This window comes from Coturnix japonica, chromosome 12 (genome assembly GCF_054131305.1).
Source record: "Coturnix japonica strain WE chromosome 12, WE-NBRP24, whole genome shotgun sequence".
Classification (NCBI taxonomy): Eukaryota; Metazoa; Chordata; class Aves; order Galliformes; family Phasianidae; genus Coturnix; species Coturnix japonica.
In genome coordinates this window covers 18,599,681-18,626,750 of record NC_140674.1, presented here as the reverse complement: position 1 = coordinate 18,626,750, position 27,070 = coordinate 18,599,681, and the positions used below count along the sequence as shown (strand labels likewise).

Here is a 27,070-nt window from a genome sequence, read left to right as displayed (position 1 = left end):
CCCAGCAATTGCTTACAACTCGTACTGTTACATTTTTCCATTCAAGCTAAAGCTGTTGACTGTGGGAGCTTTATTAGGGGAGACAAAACACGTTAATAGAGCTATGAAGTGAGGCGAGGAAAAACATGGGCGCTGGATGAGTACTAAACCATTTTACCTAGTGGGGCTGTAGTATAGGTGAGGTTCCCTGTGTAGTCAGTCAGGTGTTGAGCAGTACGAGGAGCAGCAGAGCCCCATGCTTAAAATAACTTCTGAAACAATAAACACTGGAACTTCATGACTTGTTACGTGTTTAATACACTTAATAAATTATCATATTTCAGATGTAGATGTGACCAGTAAAAACCATATGCGGGTAGAGAATGGCTTCTTTATAGGTCAGTGTGGACTAGTGTCCCTGCTTCCTTGCTGCTGTTGGATGATGAGCTGTGGTTCACTCTGTTGCTGGAGGTTTCACCAGGTTTTTCCACACATTCGAGGCAGCGCTGAGCTGATGAGCTGCCATTCCACCCCTTTATGGCTGAAGTTCTCCACATGTTCTGACATATGGCTTCCTTTCCTGGAATGGGACATTGTTTGGTGATGCTGGGTATCTCCTTGTCTGTCAGAGGAGATTGAAGTGATCTTTTGTAGTAATTGTCTAAGCTGAAATTCAATTGGCAGCAACAAAGTGCAGAGCTCTCTGAGCTCTTCTCCAGAGTTTGGCCATGAATTCTCAGCCCATGGCAAATGCTAGAGGAACAGATTAGAATGAACATTAGCATATGTACTAGGGAAGTCATTACGTTAGTCTTTACAAAACAGTAAACTCTCATTGCAAACATCTGTCTGTTGTTTGAGGAGTTCATTTTTATTGACTGTTAAGTGCGATGTGTCTGGTTTTAGTAGCTAAATCAGTGAGCAACAAAGTCAACTATTTCCATTTTATCTAGATGCTTTCTTGTAGCTGTGAGGCCATGTTTGCAAAAGTCAAATGATTATGGCACTTGCTTTGTTATACTTGTACTCAGTGCCTCAAAATGGAACTGGCGTGCTCAGGGCTGGATTTCACAGTGGAAAACGTAAGCTTCTTGCTTGTACAACTGCATTCCAAGGTTAGTCTGAATAGCTGAGATAATGAATTTGGTCTTTGTGCGTTCTTAAATAGATAGCTTTTCGCATATGTGATTTTTGGTACAATTGGACACTTTCCTTGGGAGTTGCCTAGTTCCAGGCTGCACAGTTTCTGCTTTGTTCTGCACCTCCATGTCTTTGACAAGAATAACTTAACCAGATTTCAGTACAGGAATTGTGGGCTGCTAAAGGACATATTGTGTTACTGCTTAATGCTGTATAAGTTGATTAGTGGGTAATATAAAGCCTGTGTTTTAGCCGTTTCATGATGAAAATATTATTTCAGCAGAATATATGTTAAAGTCATCGAACAATGATCTTATTTTCAGGATGATGGCATAAGGCATTTTCCACACACCAGATATTACTGGATTTGTTCATTTTGTTATTGTAGGCTTCAAAAATAAAGCTATTTTTAACCTTTTCTGAGGAATGGTGCAATTTCTTTCAATTGCAATAAATCTCTTTTTCCCTTCCTTTTAGGACCAGCAGAGGTTCCCATGATGTCACCCAATGGATCCATCCCCCCTATTCATGTGCCTCCCGGTTATATCTCACAGGTATGTTTCTGGAAGAGCAAATACGTATATAGAAGCAATAGCGTTGATCACATACAGAAGTCATCTTGGCTGAGTGTGGTTTAGAAATATGTATGAAAATGAAAATTCTAATGTGTCTTATGACTACGACTTGTCAAGAACAGAGTGTTTTCTTTTGTTTTTAAGATGGCTGTGATAGAGTTATCTATTCTGTATTTATAGGGAAAAAAAATGCTTTCATAGAGCTCTTAGGTTTGGAAACTCTTGAGCAGCTGCTGGTCTTTTACGTAAATAAGAAATTTGGATCACCTGATTGTTTAATTTTCCTTCCATCTCCTGTAAAGATTAGGCTTTCTATAGTTAAAAGCAAACAAACAAACAAAAAATTTAAGGCAGGGTGACAGCAAATGATATAATCTTCAGATTTATTGTGTTAATTTCACTGAGATGTGTAATAGACCAGAAGTTTTACTAAAATCATACAAAGCATTTCGTATCTCACTCACTGACGGATTAGATAAGAGCTTTGGATGCGTGCATTTTGACTTCTTGTTAAGTAGAAAATGTATGATGTCCTGGACTCCCTCCTCCCTCCCCAGGAAATGTGAGCTTGTCTAATTCTGAAAAATTGTGGATGGCGTCATGCTTAAATCCCACAAAATACTGCAATCACTCTGCGGTATTTTAACTTCTCCACAGAATGGAAACATGCCCCAAGTACAGAGGCTGTTGTTAGCCCTCTGCCTGTTAAAAAGCCCTGCCTGAAGAACTAGAGTAAGCACAGGAGGGACGGAGCAGGCTTTGGGATGCGTTTGCTCCTCCCTTGAAAGAACTTTAATGCCATTTTGTTTCTGAACTACTTATACATCTCATTTCCTGGACTAAGGTATGGGCTGGCTGTAGCTAAAATGCTTTGTCAAACCAAATGATCAAAGTCTTAGAGTTGTAACTTTGCTTGAACCTGGTTGCTCTTGTCTGCTTTTTGTGGATCAGCCTAATAATCCCGCTAAAGAAGTTCTTGGTTTCTTAACCGGCCAGAAAAACCCCAAAACCCCTTCTGAAGAAAATTTTCCAAGCAACTGGAAATAAGTTTGAGGGAAAGAACTGTGTATGCAGTGCTTTTCAGCAGCACAATATGTGTTCTACTCTGTGGAGAGCAACCCTTTTTCCTTTCAGATTGCTTCAGAGTACATAACGATTGAAAGTGCTTAATGATCAAATGATTTCTGATTGTAATCAATGCCCCTGCCTAATTTGCCCTTGTTTGTGCTCTGTTGTCTTAAAACTCTATTTTGTGATAATTAATAAGAACACAAATTTAGAATGGTAAGGGAAAGGATTTGGGGCATTCTGTTGAGGATTTGAATAATGGGAATATGGAAAAGCATGATCATGAACTTGTTTGCTTAGGGCCATTGGCCAAAGGCTGCTCTCACTGAAGCAAATCCAGAGTAATTCCACTGAGTGTGAGGAATTACTCATACATAATTGGACATGAAAGTTTGGTCTGAACCTCCACGTTGCTTTTATTTACAGAGTTGTTGATATGCAATCTCAGCCACAGCTATTTTAAGGCAAAGGGCCTGGTGGGGTGGCTGGAGCACGAGGCAAGCACGGTGCTGCTCAGTCACCTCTGGGCAGCAGGCTGCGTGCGGCTGTGTAGGCCGTGCTGCATGCTCAGCCTTGCAGTTTGCAACACATTGAATGCACACAGACTTTGATGGAAATAAATGGTAACCTCTAGAAAGAGGGAAATCTTTAAATAACATTTAAAGTGGTGGAAAATCCAACTCATCCTCAGGGTTTTGTGTCTGGGTAAATTCTCTATGCTGGGAGGTGTTCTCTTCCAAACAAGTTTTTAGCCGCAGACTCTGTTTCTGTGTGGCTTACTGCTCACAGAGCTTTCCTTTGTATTTTGTGGGCTTCAACCAATAGAGTATTGCAGGACGATCCTTCCAAACACTGAATGCTAGGGAGTCTCTGCAGGTCTCATACAGAGCAAGCCATAACATTCTGATCCTTTGCAGTCCATGAGCACTGGCCCTGGTGGTCTGTTTTGTGCTAGGTTTCAGGTATCCTAATTTTTCTGCCAACGTTAGGGATGTTCTTCTGACTGTTTTCTAAGGTGTGAGTTTAATATTGGTGTTTGTATGCAGTGGATGACAAAGATAGCGGCGCTAAACTTGTCAGGACTGGCGTGAGCTTGGATTGGCATCCTTAAAAAATGAAGCGAATAAATAAAATGTTAACATCCAAGTGCCTTGAAGATGAGCTCATTCTGTACTGTTTTCTGGTACAGATTGATTTATGAATGAAGTTTCAAATTAGTTTATGAAATTCCACAAGTACTGGTCATGGTCCACCCAGTGGCTGTGCTCCAGCTATCCTTGCTGAATCTTGTACATTAGGTTTAAGTGAAATAGGAGCTGGGTTTTGAAATGGAATGTAAATATATTCCACGCTACCATGTCTATTCAGTAGATGTGTGTTACAGAATATAACAATGATTGTATTCTTTCAGCTAAAACTTACAAAATCCAGGTAGAGCAAACCTGTAAAAAAGAGCATGTCTGTCTCTTTTTTTTCTCCAGATGAAGTATTAAATTTCAGTGGAGAAAAGTACAGAACATAGAATAGTAATATATGAATATGTAAATTATCTTAGGTTGTGTTTTCATCACTATAATACTATATCATTTAATGCAAAACAAATAACATTAAAAAGAAAACAAAAATGCTGTTCTCCAAACATGGCAACCAACAAAGAAGGCAATTTTATTGTGTATGAGTAATGTTTATCTAAACTCTCCTGAAAGATATGCACCTCACTTACTAATTAATCTTCTTAAGATAACCACATAGAACTATGCAATAATAATATAGTTAGCGAAGCAGCTTGCCAATTACACCAGAAAGCACAAAAAATAATAGCTAAAGACAATGTAGTTAATAACTGCTTGAAAAACACAAACTAATGAAAATTTACCTATATTGTATTTAAGCACTGTTTTCTGCTTCTAAAATTTACGTATCCATCTATAGAACCTAGTTCAAGGAGGAACTGTCCTGTAGGGCAAGAAAATAAAGTGACTTTTTGCAAGATCTCCAGTGTTTCTGCCTTTGGAACGCAAGCACAAGAAGTAACAGGAGCGCTGTAAGCATTTGTGGCCTAGAGGAAACAAAAGATATTAGTCTCCTAACTTCTTGATGAAAGTCATTTGGAAGACTGGCTCATCCCCTGATCTCTGGCTTTTTTCACAGTGCTGATATTCTGCAGTTTCAGCAGCAGTAGAATTTTAGAAAGGCTGTCGAAAGGACTTTGGAGGCTTTTCCCCTGCTCTCTAGAAGATCAGCAAGAGAAATCGTAATAATTTTAGTACTGGTTTACATGAGGTGCTGCTGCAGAGCACAAGCTTTCTGTCTAAATCTGTTTTTTAACATATTCCTCTTTCATCTAGAGCACAGAATCCAGATGTCATCTGATGTAGATACACAGATAAGGGCTTGAACCCATCAGGGCTCTGAAGCTTAGACTGGTGAAAGCCAAGATGAAAACTTTTCATGTCAAAATGTAGGAGCTTGCTGTCTCAATTAAATAGTAATGGAAATCTAAGAGAGTTAAGTCTCAGCATTTTCATGTACAGCCTTAAATAAGTCATTTTGGCTTTCACTTATGCAAACTGGAAAAAGACTTTCCTCCAGATTTTAGAGCAAGTCTCAGACATAATACATGGATGACGGATGTGGGGTTTGAGTAGAGCCTGATAGCAGAGATCTGAGGCCTGAGAATACAGCAGTCAGGCTGAAGTGCTGCTCTGTCTCCCAGTCACAGCTGTCTTCTGAGGGCTGTAGAGCCTTTGAAATTGAAAGATAGCAGATGACAAATTGCTAGCTTAGGTTGTAAAATTAGAGTTTAGGAAAAGTACTTTAAGCTAAACAACTCCTATTCTGGTTATTCAGCATAACAAGCAACACATCTCTTAATGTAAAACATCAGTTACAAGTGACCGAATTACTTTCTATATACATTTTTCTTCTGTAAGGAAGCCAGCTCATCCATGTCCTTGTCTGTGGTGTCAGCCCATAAGTTACAGGCATAATTCACATGACCTTAGGGCACAAGTGGCATGAGTTAAGAATTGGGTCAGCGGATGCTGGTTGAATTATAACCTGTGTGAGTTGCTCAGATGATGCCTGAGATGTGGGCTTGTGATCACTGGAGCATTGCTGCTCACGGCTCTAGCACTGTGTGTGACAAGGCTTGTCACCCTGCAGCAGGAACGGTGGCGTGCTCATAGCATGATTGCTTCAGCTCAGGGTATGTCAGCATAGATGATTTTTTGGTGTGATTTGGGCTAAGACCCCATGACATTATTAGAGACACAAGAGTGTGGGAACCTTTATAAGATTATTATTATTATTATTTTTTTTTGCTGATGCTGGTGGGGCATAAGTATCTTCAATTAGTGACAAATGGCTGAGAATGGTCACATCTTGTGGCAGGCATCTAAAATTTTCCAGACCTTTTCTGTCAAACACTTCAGCATGATGCATCTTCATCAGTGCATCAGGAAGCTTTGTTCTCTGTCCTTTCATTTGTGCTGCAAATGGTGGGACTCTAAGCCGTTCCTTTCTGTATTCACCATTCTCATACATGGCATTCATCGCAAACATTATTTCTTCCCTTTGTCATCAGTCAGTTTAGAAAAACTTAATTTCTGACAGCCAAACTGGTTGTCTAAATTCTTGCATGCCTCTCTACCTTAAGTACTTCTACTTTCAGAATTAAAGGAGTATTAATTGTTCAGTTGTATTTTTAAGTTCCAGAAATGGCAGAATTTGGTTTGAATAAGCTTCAAGAATAGCTTGGCTCATAAGTCTGGACTGAAATTGGGCTGGCTGACTTTTCTCCAGAAATATACTTTTTCCAGAGCTGTAAGCTGGAAACCACTGTTCTTTTTTTTTTTTTTTTTTTTTTTTCAGCCTAAGCACATTTCCACCTTTCTACATCTGTTTTTACATGCTTTGACTCTGATCTCTGGGGCCAAGGTATGCATATTTGAGAGTTGATTTGCATGGACATATAGATCAGCTTTGTAGCAGGAGAAAACTGCTGCCCTGTGGCTTGCTTTTAACAGATAGAGATACCTGCTGTGAACAGAGCGATTCTTTTGAAAAGGGGTCTCAGTACAGCAGGTTCCTGCAGCTGACAGGTCTCTGTTCACACACAATAGCAATGCTGGTTAATCTCCAGCTGTTACCAACTCTGTGTTCACTCAAATAGCACTGTCAAAATCGGTGGTAGAAATTTTATATGCAGAAGGTAAGATTGGTCCTAATGAGCACTCTTATTCTGGTGCTTTCTGTTCCTTTCTTAATTGCTTTACTCTATAAATACAAGGTATTTGTTTTGTCTCTTACCCACAGTTATCGCTGGCAGTAGTTAGTCTCCCAGTGATGAGTGTGGCTATCTGAATCTCCAAGAAAAGCCACATCACCGCTGTGTTTACCCATGCTGATATTAATTTTAGAAACATGTTTACGTACAAGCCTAAGGACCCACCATTTCTTAATGGGATAACGAACTGTAAACAGCGCTGTTATAAAACCATGTTCTATTCAGTTGCTGCATAATATGCCCGTGTTCCTGCCTTCCCCTTGCAGGTGATAGAAGACAACACCGGTGTCCGGAGGGTGGTGGTCACCCCGCAGTCTCCGGAGTGTTATCCTCCCAGCTACCCTTCGGCCATCTCTCCGACCCATCACTTACCTCCGTACCTGACACACCATCCTCATTTCATTCACAACTCCCATACGGCTTTCTATCCTCCTGTCACTGGGCCTGGGGATATGCCACCACAGTTTTTCCCACAGCATCATCTTCCACCTACACTATATGGAGAACAAGGTGAGTTGGAAGAAACTGCTGCCATTTCTCACCTGTTCAGTTGTTCAGCAGCTGTTAAGGGCCAGTGAAACCAAGAGTGGCAAATGAATTAGGGAACACAAATGGAGTCTTCTTTGCTTACCAGAGCCAGAGATTGTCAGCATGTGTCACTATGCAGACTGCAGCAGCATGGGGCAACTCTATGATGCAACTCTAGGATATAGAAGCAAATCCACTTTTAACTTAATTCACAAATACAGAGTGTGGGAAATTCTTATCCTGTGTTCCAAACTAGGGCTGTGAGTTGTGCTAATCTTTTTTTATTCTCATGGTGCAGCATTGTGCAGAAAACCAAAAGACAAAATCCTGGCACAGGAATGAGGATGGGTAAGGAGGGCTAGATCTGAGCAAGACTTGCCATGGATATTTCCAGTGGGAGAAGCTGAGCACCACTTCCTGTTGGCAGCAGTGTGTGTTTTGTCCCTCAGAAGCTCAGAACCGCAAAGGTTTTCCAAGAAATAGCAGGCATTTTCTGTTTGTTATTCTGGTTGAGTCTGGGCAGCAAAGTCACTGAAAAGCACTGCCTGGTACCAAAGAGTAACATGGCAACCCAAATCAGGTCATAAGAAAGTAATTGCCTTAAAAGAAGTGAAAATAGCATATTTCTGTCTGAAATATGCGCTGTTGTGTCTGATCCATCCTGGAGAGAAGTCTGTGTGTAACTCAAATTTAATAGTCAGCAAAGGCATTCAAGATACTTAACATGAGAGTCAAGTCAGGATTCATTATTTTACTCCCAAGATACGTGGACTTAATAGACATTAAGGAATACTTTCAAGCCATATCACCAGAAGTAAGACTTTTCTGGAGAGGGAAATAAGAGATGGCAAGAGGTATCTAGTGATGCTTCTCTTTGAAGTTTCTGTTGGCCAACAGACCATCTCCTAATGAGGAATGGACATTACAGCTGATATTTAATTTCCTTATCCTGGGGGGAGGAAATGGAAAGTACGGGACACCAACAGACCACTGCAGCTCATCAGATAAATAGGTGAGGAATGTTTCTCTTGAAGAGAGAACAGTGCAGTTTGTCAGATAGCTTAACAAAATATTGCGTGCAAACAGTGGGGTGTGTTAAGTAAACACAGGGGATTTCAGCCACTGGCTAAGTAGATGCTGAATATAGTCAGGAGATAGCAAGAGGCTGGTTCAACTTAAAAACAAACAACAAAAATCCAGAAATTAAGCAAGAAAAAAATCATTGATTGCCTCAGTAAAATCACTTAAGCCTGTGACAATAAAATAAATGAAGAGGAGGTGAGTACTGGAGTATTATACTGATGAATGTTACTATACTGCTTCCCATTTGTCCAAGGGCTTGTACAAGAAACTAAAATGGGGAAGAATCTGTTGTATTGCTTATTGAGTTTATGAAGGCTTTTTACAAAATATTTGTAGTGGAGAATGGGAGAATGTGGGATTTAATTTGGAGATGGTCAGCAGTTTGGTGATCTTGTTCTGAGTTAATGTGAATGAATTGTTTCTTTTCAGAAATCATACCACTATATGGGATGTCCAGCTACATTACCAGGGAAGATCAGTACAACAAACCACAGCACAAAAAACTCAAAGACAGGCAGATTGATCGCCAGAACCGTCTGAACAGTCCTCCTTCATCCATCTACAAAAGCCATATAGGCAGCTGCACAACTGTATATAATGGTTATGCAAAGAGCCACAATGGAGCAAGCAGTGGAAGTGGTGGTGGGGCACCAGGAGTGAAGAAGCCAGAGCGCAGAGCAAGAAGCAGCCCGAAGTCTAACGAACAAGAGCCACATGGTAAAGGCAGATTTATTTATTTTTAATTTATTTTTATTGCACCTTTCCAGCCTACAACTGCCTGTATATGGATCTAGTTAACTATGCCAAAAAACACTACCACCCACACATAAAGACAGTGTTAATACAGTGTGAACTTAAATATAAACACTGAGTTTGCTATACTGTATTTGTTTTGTAAGCCGAACCTGTTGCCTGCTATCTTTCTTGACTATTCCCTGGTAGCTGCAGCATCATTCTGTTTTTATCTGTGAGGAGAAATGCAATTTGCAGGCATATTCTTGGTTTTATTTTACTTGTCAAACAGGCATCTTGACATTTCATGATCAATCTTGGGTACAGCTGAGCTCTAACCAAGACCTGCCTGCTGGGTAGTACTACTACTCTCTTCTGTGGGGACATAGTAAACTTACGAGAACATTTCGAGGTAATTGCTGAAAAACCAAGTTTATGTGAAGCCTCACCAGTTAGTTGAAACAGAAGAAATGTAATTGCTTAATCTTAGCAATTGGAATTCATAGCCAGATCTGGCTAATTCTGAAATAATTTTCTTTAGTATTTATTTTTTGAAGCTTATCATCAAGATACTGCAAGTCTACAATGAAACAGTAGATCATTCATCTAACTTAGTTTAGCTTACCACAAGCCATTCTGTACGTAGCCACTTCTACCTTAGTTTAGCTTAGTTTAGCTCAGTAATTTGTTTTAATAAGTTATAACTTTCATCCATTTTGTTCTCAATAGAAATCATTCTTTCATAGAGAAAGATAACTCAAGATGTCTGCTTTCCCATATCAGTCTATTGCTGTATTCACACATGCGTACCAATACGCATATACCTGCAGGAAGGTGATCACTGAGGCTTTGTAATGGCTCCCACTGAACAAATCTGTCTTTATAAGCTTCTAATCATCTCTTCTACTGCTTATTTATCTTCTGTGTTTCTTCATTTATTTGGGGATTTATCAGCAGTTGACTTGTGGCCTTATGGATAATTGGGGTGAGAGCTAAAAGCAGCTAGAAGTAGCTGATGACTGTGATGTGTTCAGAGTAACTGAGGAAAAGAATGCTGTAAGTAGCAAGTATGGTAACTGCTTCAGCTGAGCTCTGTGTGTGTAGATGCAAGTCTGCCACTAGTTAAAATTTTGATGACACTGTGTTATTGCTTCCAAAATTTCAGAGTGCCCTGGAAAAACTATAAAAGGTCCATCATATGTAAAGAATAGGAGTCTTCTTGGGTTGGAAAGCCAGGCTTACAAAAACCTCTTGAGAGGCATGCAGGAATGTATGAATTTAGAGTAAAACTTAGAACTGTAGAGTGGCCTGGGTTGGAAGGAGCTCTGAAGATCACCCAGTTCCAGCCCCCTCTGCAGTGTGGGCAGAGTAGGGTGAGGGAGAACTGGAGGTGATAGGTCCTTTAACCAAATCTGACTGAGATTTGGGTGTGTTTTATAGCGTATTGATTCATATTGGGTCAGTGTGTGTGTGGAATGGCAGCTGGCAGACTCATGGTGGGTCCTGGGTGTCAGAGGGGTTGCAGCCTTGAGGGACATCAGCTACAGTGAGGCTATTTGACAGTGCTGTAAGAGCATTAGTGAAGAAAATGTTCATCATATTATGCAAGGACAACTTTATTTTTTCAAAATTTCAGGGCATGAGATATTTAAGTTAACAACCTATTTTTCTATCACAATACATGTGAATTGCTTATTCTGTGCTCATGAGTAAGCACTCAAGGAACATTTTGCCTTGTGTCAATAACTTGCTTCCTGCAGATATTAAAAGAATGCTTTTTTTTTTTTTTCCCCAATGCTTTTGGAAGCAGTGGGATGATAGCATCATCAGTAGTGCTAAAATTGAGTAAGTAAATGATGCTGGAGTACGTAAATGATGTGTGCTTCCTCTGGCCTTTTTCAATGACAGCATTGTATATTTCTTTTGGGAGGCAGAGTTGTAAATAAAGATTTTTGGCTTATGCTGGATACTGGAAACCTGCCATTGTAAGATTAAAGAAGAAAACTAATGGCTTATAATAAAAAAAAATTAGCAGCTGATCAGTGTGTTTGTTGTGGTAGGATGGACAACGTCTGGTTCAGGCAGAGGACTTGGAGGTCAGCTGTAGGGGTCCTGATTTGAAACCCATCCTGTAGCTTTGCAGTAGGGCTGGTTTAAAGCTTGAATGGGAGTGGGTCAGCTGGTTGTTTTGTTTTTCCATAGAGAAGTCTTGCCATGTAAAAAGAGCTGTAAGCGGAAATCTTGTCCCATTCAATCTGTCCTTTATGAATTTTAGTCTGAGTCACTTCCTTCTCATGCATTCAGTGGTTTGCTCCTTGGTCATGGAAGGATCTACTCGTTTGAGAGTCCCTGTGTGTGTGTGTGTGTGTGCAAGCGCTGTGGGCACATAAGAAGTTTTAAGTATTCTTAGAGTGCTCTCACCCGTTTGCTAATAAAAAGTTTCTTCCCTTCAAATCAGGTAAAATCTTTTTAACCCCCATTGAAGTTTCAAGAACCTAGGATAGCCAGAAGCACTTGTGAATAGAAGTGCTCCTGCCTGCATTGCTGCTGGAGGTTTCTCGGGTGATCTGACTACTTCCCCGTGCTCATTTGTTTGAAAATTGACTAAGTAAGAGGGCTTTCCTAACTGTGGTGCTTTTACTTTGAAAATATTTTAAACATACAAAACTCAGCAAAACAAGGTCTTACATTTGCTACTGATCTCTTTTCCTGCTTCCTAATCTCTGCTGGTTACAGTTTTATCAGCCCAGCTGCGAGGCTGCCATTTCCATCTAGAAAATCTCCCATTGCAGATCCCCCAGCAAGGCTGCTGATGTAAGTAAAACTAGCAGGTATTGTTAGCCTGGGCTGGTGCTAGCAAGAACTGCTATCAGCAAGCTGCTAGTGTGTAATATGGAGTGAATGAATGACAACACAGGAAATAGAGCTGATGCTTCCTTGGTTCAACCCTATCCTGTTCCTCTCATTTGTTATGTTTAAATATATTTAGAAAAAGGGTGTTCTTTTATTTTTGCTTTTCTTCAATTGCATCAAGTCTGATGAATCCAGAGCCTATGAGTTAAAGGGAAATTGAGATGTGATTCAGTACAGACAGGAACCAGGCGAGGTTCCTCTACTTGCTCATGGGGTATGGTGCCAATTCTTTTCCATTCTAGACCTGAGTCTGCTTTGCAAACCTGTTGGGCTGTCTATGTATCTATGTCTGTGTGTTCTACAGATTTTAAATGCTTAGTTTCTTTACTTTGAGGTTTGTAAGCACTGAAGTTGAGAAACACTGTGGCAATGTATGTAATGTTTATGTTCTGTTAGCCAAGAATTGATGACTGTAGCCAGGAGCAGGGAGGGTAGTGATAGGACAAGGAGTAACAGTTTTAAATGAAAAGAGGGTAGATTGAGATTGGATACAAGGAAGAAATTCTTTACTCTGTGGGTGGCTGGGTACCCGGTTGCCCTCAGAAGCTGTGGATGTTCCACCCCTGGAGGTTCCCAAGGCCAGGTTGGATGGGGCGTTGAGCAATCTGATGTGACAGGGGTTGTCCCTGCCCATGGCAAGGAGCTGGAACTGGGTGGGTGCTAAGGTCCCTTCCAACCCATCTGTGATTCTATGAGGACCTTTATTAAACCGATACAGAAATATTCTGCAGACAAAATTTGTCATAAATGATTCTTCTGCAGTCATTGGAAAAAATGCTCTTATTTAAGTGCTGCTTTCCCTGTTCCTTAAATGTGTTGGATTGTATAAAATAAGGAGAATTAACGAGATTGTGTCCTGAAAACAAACTGTCAAAAACAGACATCATGATTTCATTGGAAAAAAACCTCTCCCAAAGACTGGAGTACATTTGTCACAATATGTGAATTTTAGCATTATGCAGAGTAATGGAGTATGAAGCATTGTATTTCCTGGAAATTGAGCCATTCTGAATCTTGTGAGTACAGATCAGCATCACATATGAAATCTTAGTAGTGTTACTTTTATTGCTGGTTTTTGTAGTTTCAGCAAATAATATTACTTGACCAAATTGCTTAGGTTCTTATATAATTATAAACATACTGTGTGTTGTGTGTGTGTGCTGGCTTTTTAATTTTTAGTAAGTGAGAGGAAATAAACATGCACTAATTGGGGCACTTGTCTGAACTTGAGAAACCAGTTAATTTGTGGCACCTGGGAATTTCCAGTGTGATATTCTTGTGCCTCTACTTTACCTCCCACATTATGTTCTTGTTTAGATTTATTTGCATACACAGATACCTCTTAAGCATTCTTTATCTTTCATATTTTTTGCCCAGTTAATAGGGTGTGAAGTTGTTTGTACAGGCAGAAAGTAAAATGGTTGAGTTCCTAGTGGCTGAGTGTACCAGCCAGCTCCATTAATTGGGCCACACAGATTGTAGACCAGAAAATACTTCAAGAAGTAAGTAAACTGTCCTCTTAAGCGAGCTCATATGGACTGATGAATGTACTAGAGAAGTTGACATTATGTGGAGTTCAAGGAAAGTACATTCCCACGTTTATGTCAATCTGTGTGCATGCAAGAATTTCTACAGACCAGGCTTAATTCATGGCTTTTCTTTAGCAAAGAGAATTGCTGAGCTATTTCATCCAGTTTGACTGAGAAAGTTGCTGTGTTTTGAAGTAGAAAAACAAACCTCAGTTTCTTCTGCTGCCTTGAAATTTGACTTAGATTATGAAGTTTTCATGGAGAAAGGTTAAAATGAAACATCCAAAGGAGACCAGTGACACTGAAGGTCGAGTTTGTGCTCACATACTCCCTCCCTTGGGCACAGCTTTGCCCAGTCCCAAACCAGCAGAGTCTTGCTTTTGGGTTGCTATGGGTTGTTCCACATAGCATGTCTTTCCCTGACCAGCTCTTTCTTGGAAATCCATTGTGTGCAAAATAATTTCCAGGAAATTTACAAGCCTCTGGAAGTTTGTCTGCATGTGGACTGCTGGGAGCATGGAGGTGTCTTCCTACCATACCCATACTGCAGGAACAAAACCAAAGCTTAGGGGATGTGTGAATGACAGAGCACACTTTGTTCTGGCAGGAAAGCTGTTTTGTGCTTCATTAACACAGATTCCCTCAATTAGGGTGCAGGAAAGAGGAGATATTCACATTCTATTTTTGTGCACTTATCTGAGAAGATGAAAGGATCAGCTTCATAACTTAGGCACCAGAAGTTGTTGGTAGGAGATTCTCTTCATTGTCTAAACAGGAGCATTGCTTCTTAATATAACTTCACAGTGTTGTCCCATCTTGAATCTCACTGCTCTTTAAGGTGAACGTAAATGTGTTTAAACGTGGTTTACTCCAATCTTGTTGAAACTGAAAATAGAAACAGAACACTTGGTAGCTGTGGGCAGCTTGATCTGGCATGGCAATAAGCTGCTGTGAGTTGGTCTCCAGGGGTTCCACAGCTCCGAGGCAGAACTAGGGCAGGTGGGTCACTGTGCCTCTGCTTACATTTGCAGTCTCATCAAAGAAGCTCAGACAAAATAAACCTAACCTTAAACAAGCCATTCTGTTAGAAACACAGCTCAGAGTCCAGGAAAGTGTAGCACAACACTGTAAAGAGGGAAATCTGGATCCAAGGCTGTCATTTAACCACTCTGGTTACTTAAACCTTTTATTGTTTTTCCCCAAGGCTGTTTTCACAATTCTGATTGACCCTTCTAGTCTCTCCTATTATTTGTCCCATCTGCTTTCATCCCTCCCTCGTCTTGTATTTCCACCATGATCTCTGGCCGGGGGGAGCTGGATAAGCTATCTGCTCCATGATTTATCAGGAAGTTGGTGCTGGATGACGCAAGGCACCTCCTCCCCCAAAGGATCTTCATATTATCTCAAGAATTTGCAGCTTCTGCTGCCGCCGACAGTCAAATCCAGAAGACTGAAATCTGAGTCTGAGTCTTTTTCTTAGGAGTTTACGTAATTTATAGATATCCAACCAAGAAGGAAAAAAAAGCCCAACAACATGTATCAAGACCGTTTTCATGCTGTTTAAATGCTTGGTAACTAAATCCTTGTTCTGGGGAGAAAAGTTACACAGAGGTCTTAGAGCTTCAGAGCAAGATAAACAGTGTATTCTCACCAGTTAGTAGGAGATAATGTGGACCACCGACAAAGGAAGGGAAACAAATTTCCCTTATTTGGAAGTATCTGGGACATTGAGCCAGGAGGGGGAAGGGTATTTATAGTGAAGAGGTAGAACGTTTCCTCTCTCCAGAGTACAAAAAAATAAAAACGCCTAATAGTTTAACTAACAATCCCTATTTGTCTGTCCAGATGTTCTGAACAATGTCTGTTTGTACATTCATCTGGATTTACAAAGCTAATGAGTCAAAATTTCGTGTCCCACTGAAGTTAATGGGATTTGTTTACCCATCAGTGAGTTTCCTTTTCTGAGAACGGATGGAATTTGACATCCAAAGTTGTGAGTGTTGCAATTAAAAAGTGGACGAGCTTCCTTTTAGAGTGAAGCAGTAATTTCATTTTCTCCATGGTTTATTATAGAAGGCTTTGTCCTGAACCTTGGGGCTCTGTTGCTTTTTATGTTTATTTTTTTTCTTCAAGGAGCTGTGCTTTGGAAGCAGCTGCTTTGATTTACTGTGGTCCATGTGACTTTTGCCTGAATTTCATCTCAGCAATGAAATCCAGATCAAGCTGAAATTCTTGTTGCTTTGCTGAAGCCTTCCCAGTGATCCATAATCAGGTGGATATTTCTGAGAAATGTTTTAAATATCTGGGAAGATTCACAGGGGTGAAAGTGGCCATTGAAGTATTGTATGTCATCCTCACCCCAGCACTGTTAATTGCACTCACAGTTCATAGAATTACCTGGGTCAGAAGGGACCTCATGGATCATGGATCAAACCCTCCTGCCACAGGTATGGCCACCAACCTCCACATCTAATACCTGCCCAGGGCCCCATCCAACCTGGCCTTGAACACCTCCAGGGAGGGGCATCCACAGCCTCTCTGGGTAGCTGTTCCAGCACCTCACCTCTCTCTTGGTAAAGAACTTCCCCCTGACATCTAGCTGAAATCTTCCCTCCTTCAACTTAAAACCATTTCCCCTTGTCCTGCTGTTATCTACCCTTTCAAAGAGTTGACTCCCCTCCTGTTTATAGGATCCCTTTAGGTACTGAAAGGGCACTAATATCACATCAGCCTTTTTATTTACTTTTTTACTTCTGTATTGTAGGATTTCTCATCCTGGGTTGCTCTGATGGATGTCCCCCAAAGTTCCTGCAGTCTGACTACATCATAGCTCTCATTTAGAAAGAGAGGGCAGCAATGTAAGAGAAAAGCTAGGATGGGATCCTTTCAAAGAACGTGATGACTCTGTAGCTGTTCACCTCAGCTGATGGTGAAAAATCCCTGTGCAGATTCCAAGAGAAAAGTCATTGGATTTCAAATTGGAAGGTTTTTTTTCTTGTGGAATCTAACTTTTAATAACATGCAGATACTGTAAATGGTGCATGGAAATAGGATTTCTCCTTCAGTGTAAGTATAAAGACAAAATCAAGTGCAGTTAAAGTGCCAATTTTCTGCTTTTGTCCTTCTCTAGAGAAATTTTGCTGGGTTACCTTCTCATAAGAGGGAAATAGCTCTCTCTGATTTGGAGAGTAAAAAATGGGTAATTCTGAAAGCCTGACATCTCAAAGCTCTTTCCATTGCCTGTAGCAAAACCTGAAGAAGACATTTATCCTCTTATTTAAGGGAGGCTGAGTAGTTGTGACTGAAGGCAAAATTTGGCTAGCAGTTACTTTCTTAAAGTCTCCTCAACTCTTTTGGGCTCCCATATGCCTTTGTGTTAGGAAAGTGCTCTGCCGCCTTCTCATTGATGTAGCAATGGTGGCTTTACAGTGTGCACTGCCAAGGAGATTGTTAATTTTGGCTCAGGAGCTCCCTTTAATCCAGACCACTTTTGTAGCTCCTAGGGAGTTTGCTTCAGCTGTGCTGTCTGATTGTTTTCCTGTGCAAATATGCATATTTGCAGGTTATTTTGCTAGTCTTTTTGTTTCATCAGGAAAACGCTACCATTGTGTGTAATGGGCAGATAACCAAAAGTGTTTGTTGGCCTGTTTTTGTACAGTTGTACTTTTGAGGATTCAGAAAAAGCAAGTTTTCTAAGTGCAATACTGCTACCATTATCACCTTCCATTGTGGACAATCTTTGGTGCTGCTGCCACAGTGCTGGAAATACTCTCACCTTGGGCTGGTGACACTGAAGGCACAGAGGCTGTGCTTTATATGAATTGTTTTCCACTCAAATGTGAGGGTGCAGGGATCACCTGTTGGTTGCCTCAGCTGGACACATGGAGAGAAGGAGTGATGGAGGCAAATTCACGTGAGAGCTGTCTGCAGCAGATCTGTGATCAGCCTGTGAAGGTGTGTGCAGTGTTTGGTGCTGTCAAGCTTGTGCTTTCCATCAGTGTGGAACTCAATGGAGATAAAAGTGGAGTGACCGCCTCTTGTTGCTCATGTCTGTGACTTTCTGACCTTATGTTGCGCAGCTGCTGAGATGTCTGTTGCCATGACTGAAGGGAACCTTTTATTTCCGAGAGGAAATCTTGGGTCTGTAAGTTCCAGATAACGTCATTTCACAGCTGGCAGCAGCGAGGACTCCTTTAAAGCCACAGTTTAGGAGCACCAGTACCTTGATGGCACAGTCAGCCCTCACCTCTTCTTCCCCCGGACTTGGAGGATCCTGTAGGGCTTTTTTGACTGTGTTTGTGGCTGCCTGGAGTAATAATAGTAGCGACGTGTTGCTCTGGGCAGAAGTTACTTCTGCCTTTGAATGACCGCTCAGTTCCTCAGACTTGGAGGGCTGCCTGGACTGCCCTGCCAGGGCGCACGGTGGCTCTGAATACCGATGAAGGGAAGACAGACAGGCAGTCATGGGCTGAAGTGACAGGAAATAGAGCTGAGAGAGGGAGGGCATGGAACAGTACGTAAATAAATGAATGGAATTAGGGATAAGGCGATGCCACGCATTCCAGCTGTCATAGGAAATCATGAGACGTTTGAAGAACTTCATTGTGTCGAGAAAAAGATTACCATTTGCTGGCAAGGCTTGCAGCTAAAATGAAACATCAGATTCTGGCCCAGAAGCTGCGAGTCAGGAGCTGCAGGAGAATGGGAAGAGGGTTTTTCAGTCTCCATGTCAGATCAGAATGTTTTCTTGTAGCTTCACATGAAAGGCGTTAATGGCAACTACAAGAGAGCTGCTTACAAACACCTGAAAGAATAGATGGAAGAGTGTTTTGCGAGGATGTAGCTAGTAAAAGGAGCTCCTACAAATGCAGTCAAATGAAAAATGATATAGGCCTGTGTAATAGCAAAAAACCAAGCTGCCTATGGTAAATAAAAGCAAAGCTGTTTTGACATAGGGAATGAACTAAAGCAAGTTGAAAGTGGGAAAGAGAAACATCGGAGAAGATGTCCTGTGTGGAAGTTAAGTTTTTTGTTGCAGTAGATGCTGCTTGTGCTTTTTATGTTTCTGTGGGTTATGTCATTGTTTTGTTTGCTGTTCCTTAAAATCCAGCCAGCTGCAGCCGTATGTAAGTGCATTGCATCTGTTATCTTCTTCATAAGATGTACAAACTGCTTTCTTAAGATGTAAAATGTATGTGATATAGACCGGGCAATTGCTGTATTTTCCTAAGAAAGCCCTTTTCTGCCTTCTAATGGACCAACTGCGTGTTCACAGTAGGAATTCACTCAGATCTTCAGCCAATGAAGTAGGAGTTGTTATTGCTCTGTCCCAGCAGTAGCAACAAAGAAGCAGAGAAAAACAAACCCAGCATGTCACTTACACTCCGTTTGTCCCTTGCATCCAGCATTTCATTTCTCTTTTAGGTGCAGCTGATCTTATTTCCCTTGCTGCTTTCCTAGGCGAAATATACATCGAAACAATATTGGGGGGATGTGGGAGGATTGAATGCAGTCAACATTTAGTTTTAAAACAAATTTTAGAGGAAGTGACTTTGTTACGTGCAGCTGAGTGCTTCCACATCAGCTTGATGTGAAAACATCTTGATGCTTGTCAAAGTGATAGCAGTCATCTTTGGTTAAAGTTGCACAACGCGGACATGAAACAGAGGGATAAACCAGATGAACTGAATTTGCACTCCAGTTATTTGGAGCGCCCTGTCCCATTGGTAGCGGAAAACTGACAGCAATTGTAGGAAATCTATCAAGTTGAGAGTATTTAGAACTGAAAGCTCATTCTTGATATTTGTAGGCTTCACTGGCAATCTTCCTCAGTGCACTGTATTTTAGCGTGGCATGATTGACTGTTTTGAAGATAAAGACTTATTTTCCACTTTATGATTTTCAAGGGCTCACAAATTGTGTACATTGGGGGAAAGCAGTGTGTTCAGCATGGCACTGGGTTTGCTCTGTTACACCTATCTTTGCTATCTTTGCTGTTTATTTGAGGCCTTATCCTGTGCTGAACCAGCTGGCAAAGTACATCCAGTGAGAGCAGGCATCTGTCCTAGGTGTCATTTGTTTGTTCTTCTCAAAGCTTAACTTTAATTTTTATTTAGGGTTTTGCGTGCAGTAGTTCTGGGGGAAAATAAAGTCAAGCTGCCCTGTAGGCAACAAGAAGGAACATCTTAGTATGTAGGTTGTGAAACAAATGAGTTTACTTCATTTGAGAAGCAGAATAAGCAGGCAGTTCACAAAGGAGTTGTGCTGTGTTCTGAAGAGTTTGTTTCCTTGCAGCTCATAGGTTGTGCAGTACGTGACTGATAAAAGATCTCTCCTAGCATTAAAGCTGGTCACAGCCCCAATAAATCTGGAACAAATTCTGAGAAAGCGTGTCATGTTATGACTGGCATATCTGTGAGCATGGAGTTCTGCTTGAGAATTAGGCTGGAAGCTTGTGAAGTGCTGCTGCTGATGTCATTGCTTTGGAATGGAAAGGCTGTTGAAACAGTAAATACTTTCTGTGGCCAGAAGCTAAGTATTGAGCTGGACCTCTTCCTTTCTGTGGAGAAAAGAATGCAGAACAAACCTAAAATCTCTATTTGCAATGGGAAAATGTTAATTAGTTTAGGGCTTGCAGCTATTTCAAACCATTTACATACACAGCTGCTGTTCATGCAAACACGAAAAATATTCATGGAAACTTCAAACTTACCTTGAAATGAAAAGATAGATATTTTTTCCCCCTGTATTTTAAAGCTGTTCTTGGATTTCAGAAGTGTTGTTGGAAAGATCTGAAAATTATATTTGTACCGTACGTGCAGAAAGGAACATAGATGCAGGCTAACAGAAGCATATAATGAAAGGATTTAGTTCTGCAAGAATTAGTGTTGAAACGCTGTTAGCACCAAACAGCTGCTGGGAAAGCATTCCATATTTGTCAGGGACATTTACTCTTGGTTATATCTGTGAAGCTATGGTGATGACCCAAAACTTTGAGAAAAGAGAGCTGATGAAAATACAAACTGAGATGAGCTCCAGGACTTACAGCTGGCTCTTCTGCTACAAGAGGTTGGTTAGCTTGAAACAGTGGATCCATTTTGTAGCTTGGGACAGCTTTAATGTCTGTTAGGCAGTGAGAACTGCATGAGAATTAGGCTTCTTTGCCCTCCCTCGGAGGAATCCATGAGCACTCAAAGGAATTTATCCCCACCCCCAGCTTCCTCCAAGGATGAAGAGTTTTGCCATGACAGATGCAGGGAACAGATGTGGAGGGGAAAAGTTAGAACGGGACGATGACCCGAAGTGTTTGTTGGGCTCTTCCTTGACGTGACTGAACTGTTCCCAGTGTCAAAGAAGGGAAAGGAAAAAAGGAGTGTTTAACACCATGGATTCCCTATTCCTCCTCCTGTTCTCCCCCACCTTTCCACCTCTGCACCTGTAGCGTCCTTGTCCCTAAGCACCCCAGTGAGCTCATCTAGGGGCAGTTGTCAGTACTTCTTGGTGAACGATGGTCATAAGGCTGTTAGTGTTACTGAAGAAAAAAAAGCCTTTCCAGCAGTTCTGTTATCAGTGTGTAGAGCACAAGCTGTTATTATTCCCCTCTCTTATTCTCTCTTCAAAAAATACTTCCGCCCTTGTTGAGCTTGATGCTGATGTGCTATGAAGGGGCTGCCAGGTAAGGCAGCATCCCGCTGGGGGTGGGATTCCGGACAGCCCCCGTTCTCCTTAGCTTAGTCTGGCTCAGGAGACTGTGAATAATTATGTTTGTTAGTGAAAGGAGATCAGCCATCCATAGAAGCCTGAGAATTTTTATGGCTCATGAAATGGGAAACTAAGTATTTGAAATACTACAAGAATGTGACTGTTGTGAGCTTGTTTGTCTCTTATGACTGACGGCTTCTTTTTTGTTAATGAGATTTTCCATGGGGCAGGTTTGCACTCTTCTTTTCCTAGTCCTGAGACAGAGGTTGGGCTAAATCCTGAGGTCTCTTTCCACCTGAGCTGTTGTTACACATGTCATTAATGTGCACATCTATTGCTTACTGCCTTTAATTTTACACTTGCACTATTTCCACGTGGCGTTACCTATTACTCATAAATGTTCACACTGTGCCCTTAATATCTCAAGGCTTCAGTGTGCCTGATGCTCAGAGCCACCTTGTGAACACACTATCTTCCTGGGGAGGTAATACTGAAAAATTGCTGATAGGACTCTGCTGAGAAGCCTCATCGAGGTTGTACTTCTATTTTAATTGATTTTACTGTAATTATTATTCTTTATTTCCTGGGTATACTCCAACTCTAATAGATCTTAAAGTTACTTCCAGTACTTGGAACAGTGTGAACCTTCAGCCCTGACCTGCAAAGGTCAGACAACTTAACACTGCACAAAATAATTGTCTTCTGCAGGAGAGGGAAGTGAGATTTCTTGGAGCTTCAGGATTTATTTTCTTCTCCTGCTTAGCATCCTTGCTAGAAAGCAATGAGGAAAGAAAACTCAGTCCACATGTTTGGGATTTAAGGCTGAAAGTTGATGCATGCTTAGCTTCTGGGAGCTGTAATTAAGGGTGACAGAATTACCATAAACCTTCAATAGAATAGTAGCAGCACTTCTGTTGCATTCTGTAGCCACAGAAGCTGCTTCTTACTAACATCCCATTTGAGAAAAGCCTACGGGATCTCTGCAGTTTCCATGACTGGATCCTAGTGTTCAGTTCTGCACCGGTAATAGCACTGAGGGGAACCCTGAACTCTGAGCCTCTTATAGTTTTGGTGATGTTGTCAGTTGGGTCAGTATCTTAACCTTTTCCTAAGCAATTTAGTCCATCTGTATAGTTTTCAAGTCAATGCATCTTACTCTGGCTAAACCCTGTCAGTTTATACACTTTATAACATGCTCGAAGGGTTATCTGCTATGGAAAAAAGCAATCATGTTATCCTTCTCTTATCCTGAATTATTACTGCTTCGTTCCTTTCCAAGTGGCTGAGACCAAACGGAGTCCAGGAATGCACGAAGCAGCAGATCTGTCATTCCCACTCTGCACCTTGGTGAGCTGCGCTCTTGTTGGGAGTGATGGGCATTGATGCTGGAGGTTTGCCATCAGCATCCAGCCAGTTTGTTTCTGGCAGCCGAATGGATGGAATTTTCGAAAAGATGATGTACTTTTTAAAAGCAGGTCATGGACAAAAATAAAGACACATTCTTGGGCTGCAAGAAGTAGGTCAAGTTTGGGGGGAATCATTTGGGAAAGCTGTTGTTCTAATCTTAGCCATTTTTCTTTAGTAATGTATTGGGGTTTTTTCTTGCTTCCTATGTCAAGTACTTAGTCTTTTTTAATAAAGAGACCCTACACGTATCGTTTGGAGGGGTGTGGAAGATATATTTCTCTGCTTTGGCTAGCAAACTTTTTACCTTACCATTTAAGAAAGCAAATATGTGTTCCTAGTTTTCCATTAGAGAACAGCATAGTGGAAAGCGTGGCCAATCCGTGCTGCGGTCCAAAAGGAATAAAGCTGCTTGCTGTCACCTCATTACTCTGAGCTGATGCTTTACCTCGAGACTTCTTTGGGGGATTGATGGGGGAAAATTCTGATTCCACTGCTCAGATGATCACTTTTTCGGTATCTCCTGTTCTTAATTGATTTATTTAATCTGAGAGAAATTGCATCCTGCCCCACAGTGGCATTGGTGGGGGATGAGGGAGCACAGTTGGCACATATAGTCCGGCTCAGGAGCTCGAGAAAGCTGGGTCTGTTCCACAGCTGTTGCCTTTGGAAGTAGAGTGGTGTTGCTCTATGAAACCAAGTTCCATAGTAACACTATGGAGGACATCTCTACAGATAATCCCACTTTTCCAAATCGTTGTATTTACTGCAAGTTTCATTCTCTCCTTTTCCTCTGTTATATTTTTGCCTCTAATTTCTGTACCTGCATAGCTTACATCTACAATTGCAGAACATCTGATGCTCATGTACAGATAACCTGCATCTCCTATTCAAGGACTGTTGATATTTTTGTTTTGTTTCAGTAATTTATTTATCTTCCTATTCCCACGTTCTCTGTTTTACAGAATATGATTCAGAAACAAAAAGGGTTCAAGACATTCTCTCTGGAATGGAGAAGCCACAGGTACGTGATCCAGAATTGCCCCCATACCAACCAAAAATAGCAGATATGATAAGTAGATGATGTCACAATGTAGTGGTTATTTCACAATGGAAAATCTGAGTGTTTTTACTTTATGGGTTGTGGCTTCTATGAGTATCTAACTTGTTATACAGGAATACAGTAGAATCATAGTTATTGGGAGTAAATGTGAACCATCCTTTGAACTCATGGGTATTTGAAGGAGTCACACCAGCTGCCTGTCTGCAAAGAGCTCCCAGTACTGACAGCATCATGGGGAATCCAGCACCTTGTCGTGCTTTACATGGCTCCTACCCCCTTCCCCTGGGTTTAATTTCATTTGTCACGAGCAATTTGTCCTTAATCATGATTAAATTAAGCTAATTCTATTGTTCAGTGGTAATTGCTGTAGTCTGTGTTTGTCTTAACCATAAAAGCACATGAATTGTGATGGAAATTGAATCCCTGTGTAAATAGCCGTAATGTTGGGTCTGAGCATAATCAGGTAAGGTTGTTAAGAAATCTAACTGTAAGGCCTTTGAACATGATGTTTTTCAAATGAGATTGATATCAACCAGAGCACTTAAAGCAGAGAGCAGTACAATGCTACCATCAAACAAACACTAATTTTCCTCAAATTATTTCAAAAATAGGAGTCTTTAAAGTAAATCCCAAGTGTGACCTCCTAGCTCAGTGCTAATGGCATGTAGCAAAAGAATGCTGGGGATTATCTGCTACTGTCTCTGTAATTTAGACGTTTATGAATGATTAAACTCATAGGAGTGCCACGAACCATTAATTGCTCTAATTGTGTAGTCGATGCTATATGTGACGGAAATGTATCACGTTATGCATAAATAGTCAGCTAGGATGTAGTCCTATGCATATACAGCTGGAGATGGCGCTGAGCCATTCAACCAGCTGTCCAGGTGTCCCAGTATGAGGCACCTTCCTAAGAACAATGTAAACACGCTTCTAAAGTTATCAATTTGTTTTTAAAAAGCCCGTTTTCAGTCTTTGTTGTTGCAAGGTTTAAGGAATTTGCAACTAAGTCACAACTTCAGTCATCGTTTAATCCCGTTGAGAGCAAAACATTAAAAACATCCCATGCCTTTATTTAAACTGCAGTCTCTCAGTTTTAATTCACACTAGAGCAGACAAGGAAGCATTCTGTACAGCATACACCTGGCTGAGGGAAGGGAAACCTGAACCCGTGCTCAGCAGAGCAAAGGGCCAAACTGCAGCACTAGGTCTGGCTTCCCAAAGGGCAGCCCACTCTGTTGCCTTGTTCTGCATTTAAACTCATGTTTAATCACTGGGGTTTTGCCTCAAATTGCAGGATTAGGCCCGTCATCAAAAAGCACAATCTTACCCCGGTAATAACCATGCATCTATTCAACCCCCATCTCTTTCAAACGCTGCCCTCGAGGGAGTAAATGAATGTGGCTTTCAGTGTAGTTCTCACACACACAATAAAAGCCTGAACCACACGATGCCTGTGAATGCTAACCCGGAATTTGAAAGATAATGAAAGTTGTACAGAAACATGGTCTGTTACCTGAAAGAGTGGAGGGGTGGATATTCATCAACCTTGTAACCTTATTAAAGCAGTGCAACAGTTGGGATTCTTTCCCAGGGGCTTTTAGAAACTAATTATTTACACCAGTGAGTTTTGATAGCATGTAAAGCGGCATTTAATGGGTAAATGGAGAAATTTTAAGAAAAAAAAATTAACTGTGCTTTTTGCAAGGCACACAGAACTCCTCACGGGAGAAACTTTTGTTGCGGCCTGGCCATGGGGCAGTGCTGGGTGCTGCAGGTTTGGGGTGGGCATGCAGAGCCTCAGCAGCAGCACTGCTTCTGCCCAGCTTGTGGCCAAGTGCTGTGCTGGTGTGTCCTGGTAGGGCAGTGTCAGTGAGCAGTTTCCTATGGTAAATGGGTGTTTGCTTGCAGTTTAGCTCTGCTGTCCCCTGCAGCACCAAAAGTGCTGCTCCAGCACTGCTCGCTGTTGTCTGGAAGGTGCTTCTTTTCCCAGGACAAAAGGGGTTTCAGCCTCCTGAGAGGCTTGTGAGTGCCTGCTTGCTGCTTCCAGCATTCCTTAAGTTTATTTAACTTACCCTTTCTCATAGCGAAACGAGTGTTTCCTGCTCACGTAGGAGTTGCCTGGTGAATTGGTGGCTTTGGCATTAAATCAGATACTGAGGAGATACACCCTTGGCTGGTAAACGTGACACGATAGTGAGCCTGTTACTCTGTGAGCAGGAGATAGGTTTATCTCTCCCCATGCAAATAAATCCGCTCCCAGTGCTCACTCAAGCACGCACAGGCTGTGCTGCCCTATATACCCAGGGAGTGTACAGGTTTGCCTTTTCTGACTTTATCACACAGGCAAACTCTCCCTTGGTGTGTGTGCAGCTCAGGTTTGTATTTCAGGCTGCCCATCAGCGGTCAGTGTGCCTGCCATGCAGCCCTGCAGAACGCCATGCCATGATGGCAGCTGGAGCAGCACCGTGCTTGGGAGCTGCTTTGGGAACTGGGCCTCTGCATGGAGATGTGTGCATGCTGACTGCAGAATAAGGCTGACTTCTCCTCGTGGTTAGTCTGTAGTGGCCTTTCTGTTCTAGTAAGAAACGTAGAAAAGACTTAACTTCTTACAGATTGCTAAAGTTCATGAAAGGCCAAAGTTTTTAACCATATGCAGAATATATATACGTGTGTCCCTGTGGGTAGTCATAGAGAAAAACACTTCAATAGAACATTGGCAGGATATCATGCTTCAAGCTCCAAGTTCGTCTGGGCTTTTGAAAAACAATTATGCAAGCATATTTCCATGATAATAAAAGAAACTGTGCATTGATGGGTTGAGCTAGTGTAGTAGTAGTGTATGTTTATGAGCTATTAAAAGCATTATTTCAAATATGGACAATTATCTCTGAGTACCTTTATCATAATTTGATTTGCATACAAATTGATGTTGAACAAAACACTTATTTGTCTTTTCTGAAGCCTCTGGGACTTTTGTGAGGTATCTAACCTATAAATTATAAAATCTATACATTAACATCCCGAACTTTCAAGAGGCTGAGGTGAGACACCTCCCTGTCAGTGC

The 27,070-nt window shown here is 41.3% G+C and overlaps 1 protein-coding gene across 2 annotated transcripts in view; it reads left to right on the top strand.

The window, feature by feature from the left end:
* FNDC3B (fibronectin type III domain containing 3B) overlaps positions 1 to 27,070 on the top strand; it is a 135,095-nt gene that overhangs the window by 56,873 nt on the left and 51,152 nt on the right. For both annotated transcript variants that reach the window (XM_015871958.3, XM_085513675.1), the window contains exons 4-7: positions 1,597 to 1,673; positions 7,317 to 7,560; positions 9,091 to 9,378; positions 23,906 to 23,964. In XM_015871958.3, the coding sequence (XP_015727444.2) occupies positions 1,597 to 1,673; positions 7,317 to 7,560; positions 9,091 to 9,378; positions 23,906 to 23,964 (668 nt within the window). The remainder of the gene's footprint in view (positions 1 to 1,596; positions 1,674 to 7,316; positions 7,561 to 9,090; positions 9,379 to 23,905; positions 23,965 to 27,070) is intronic.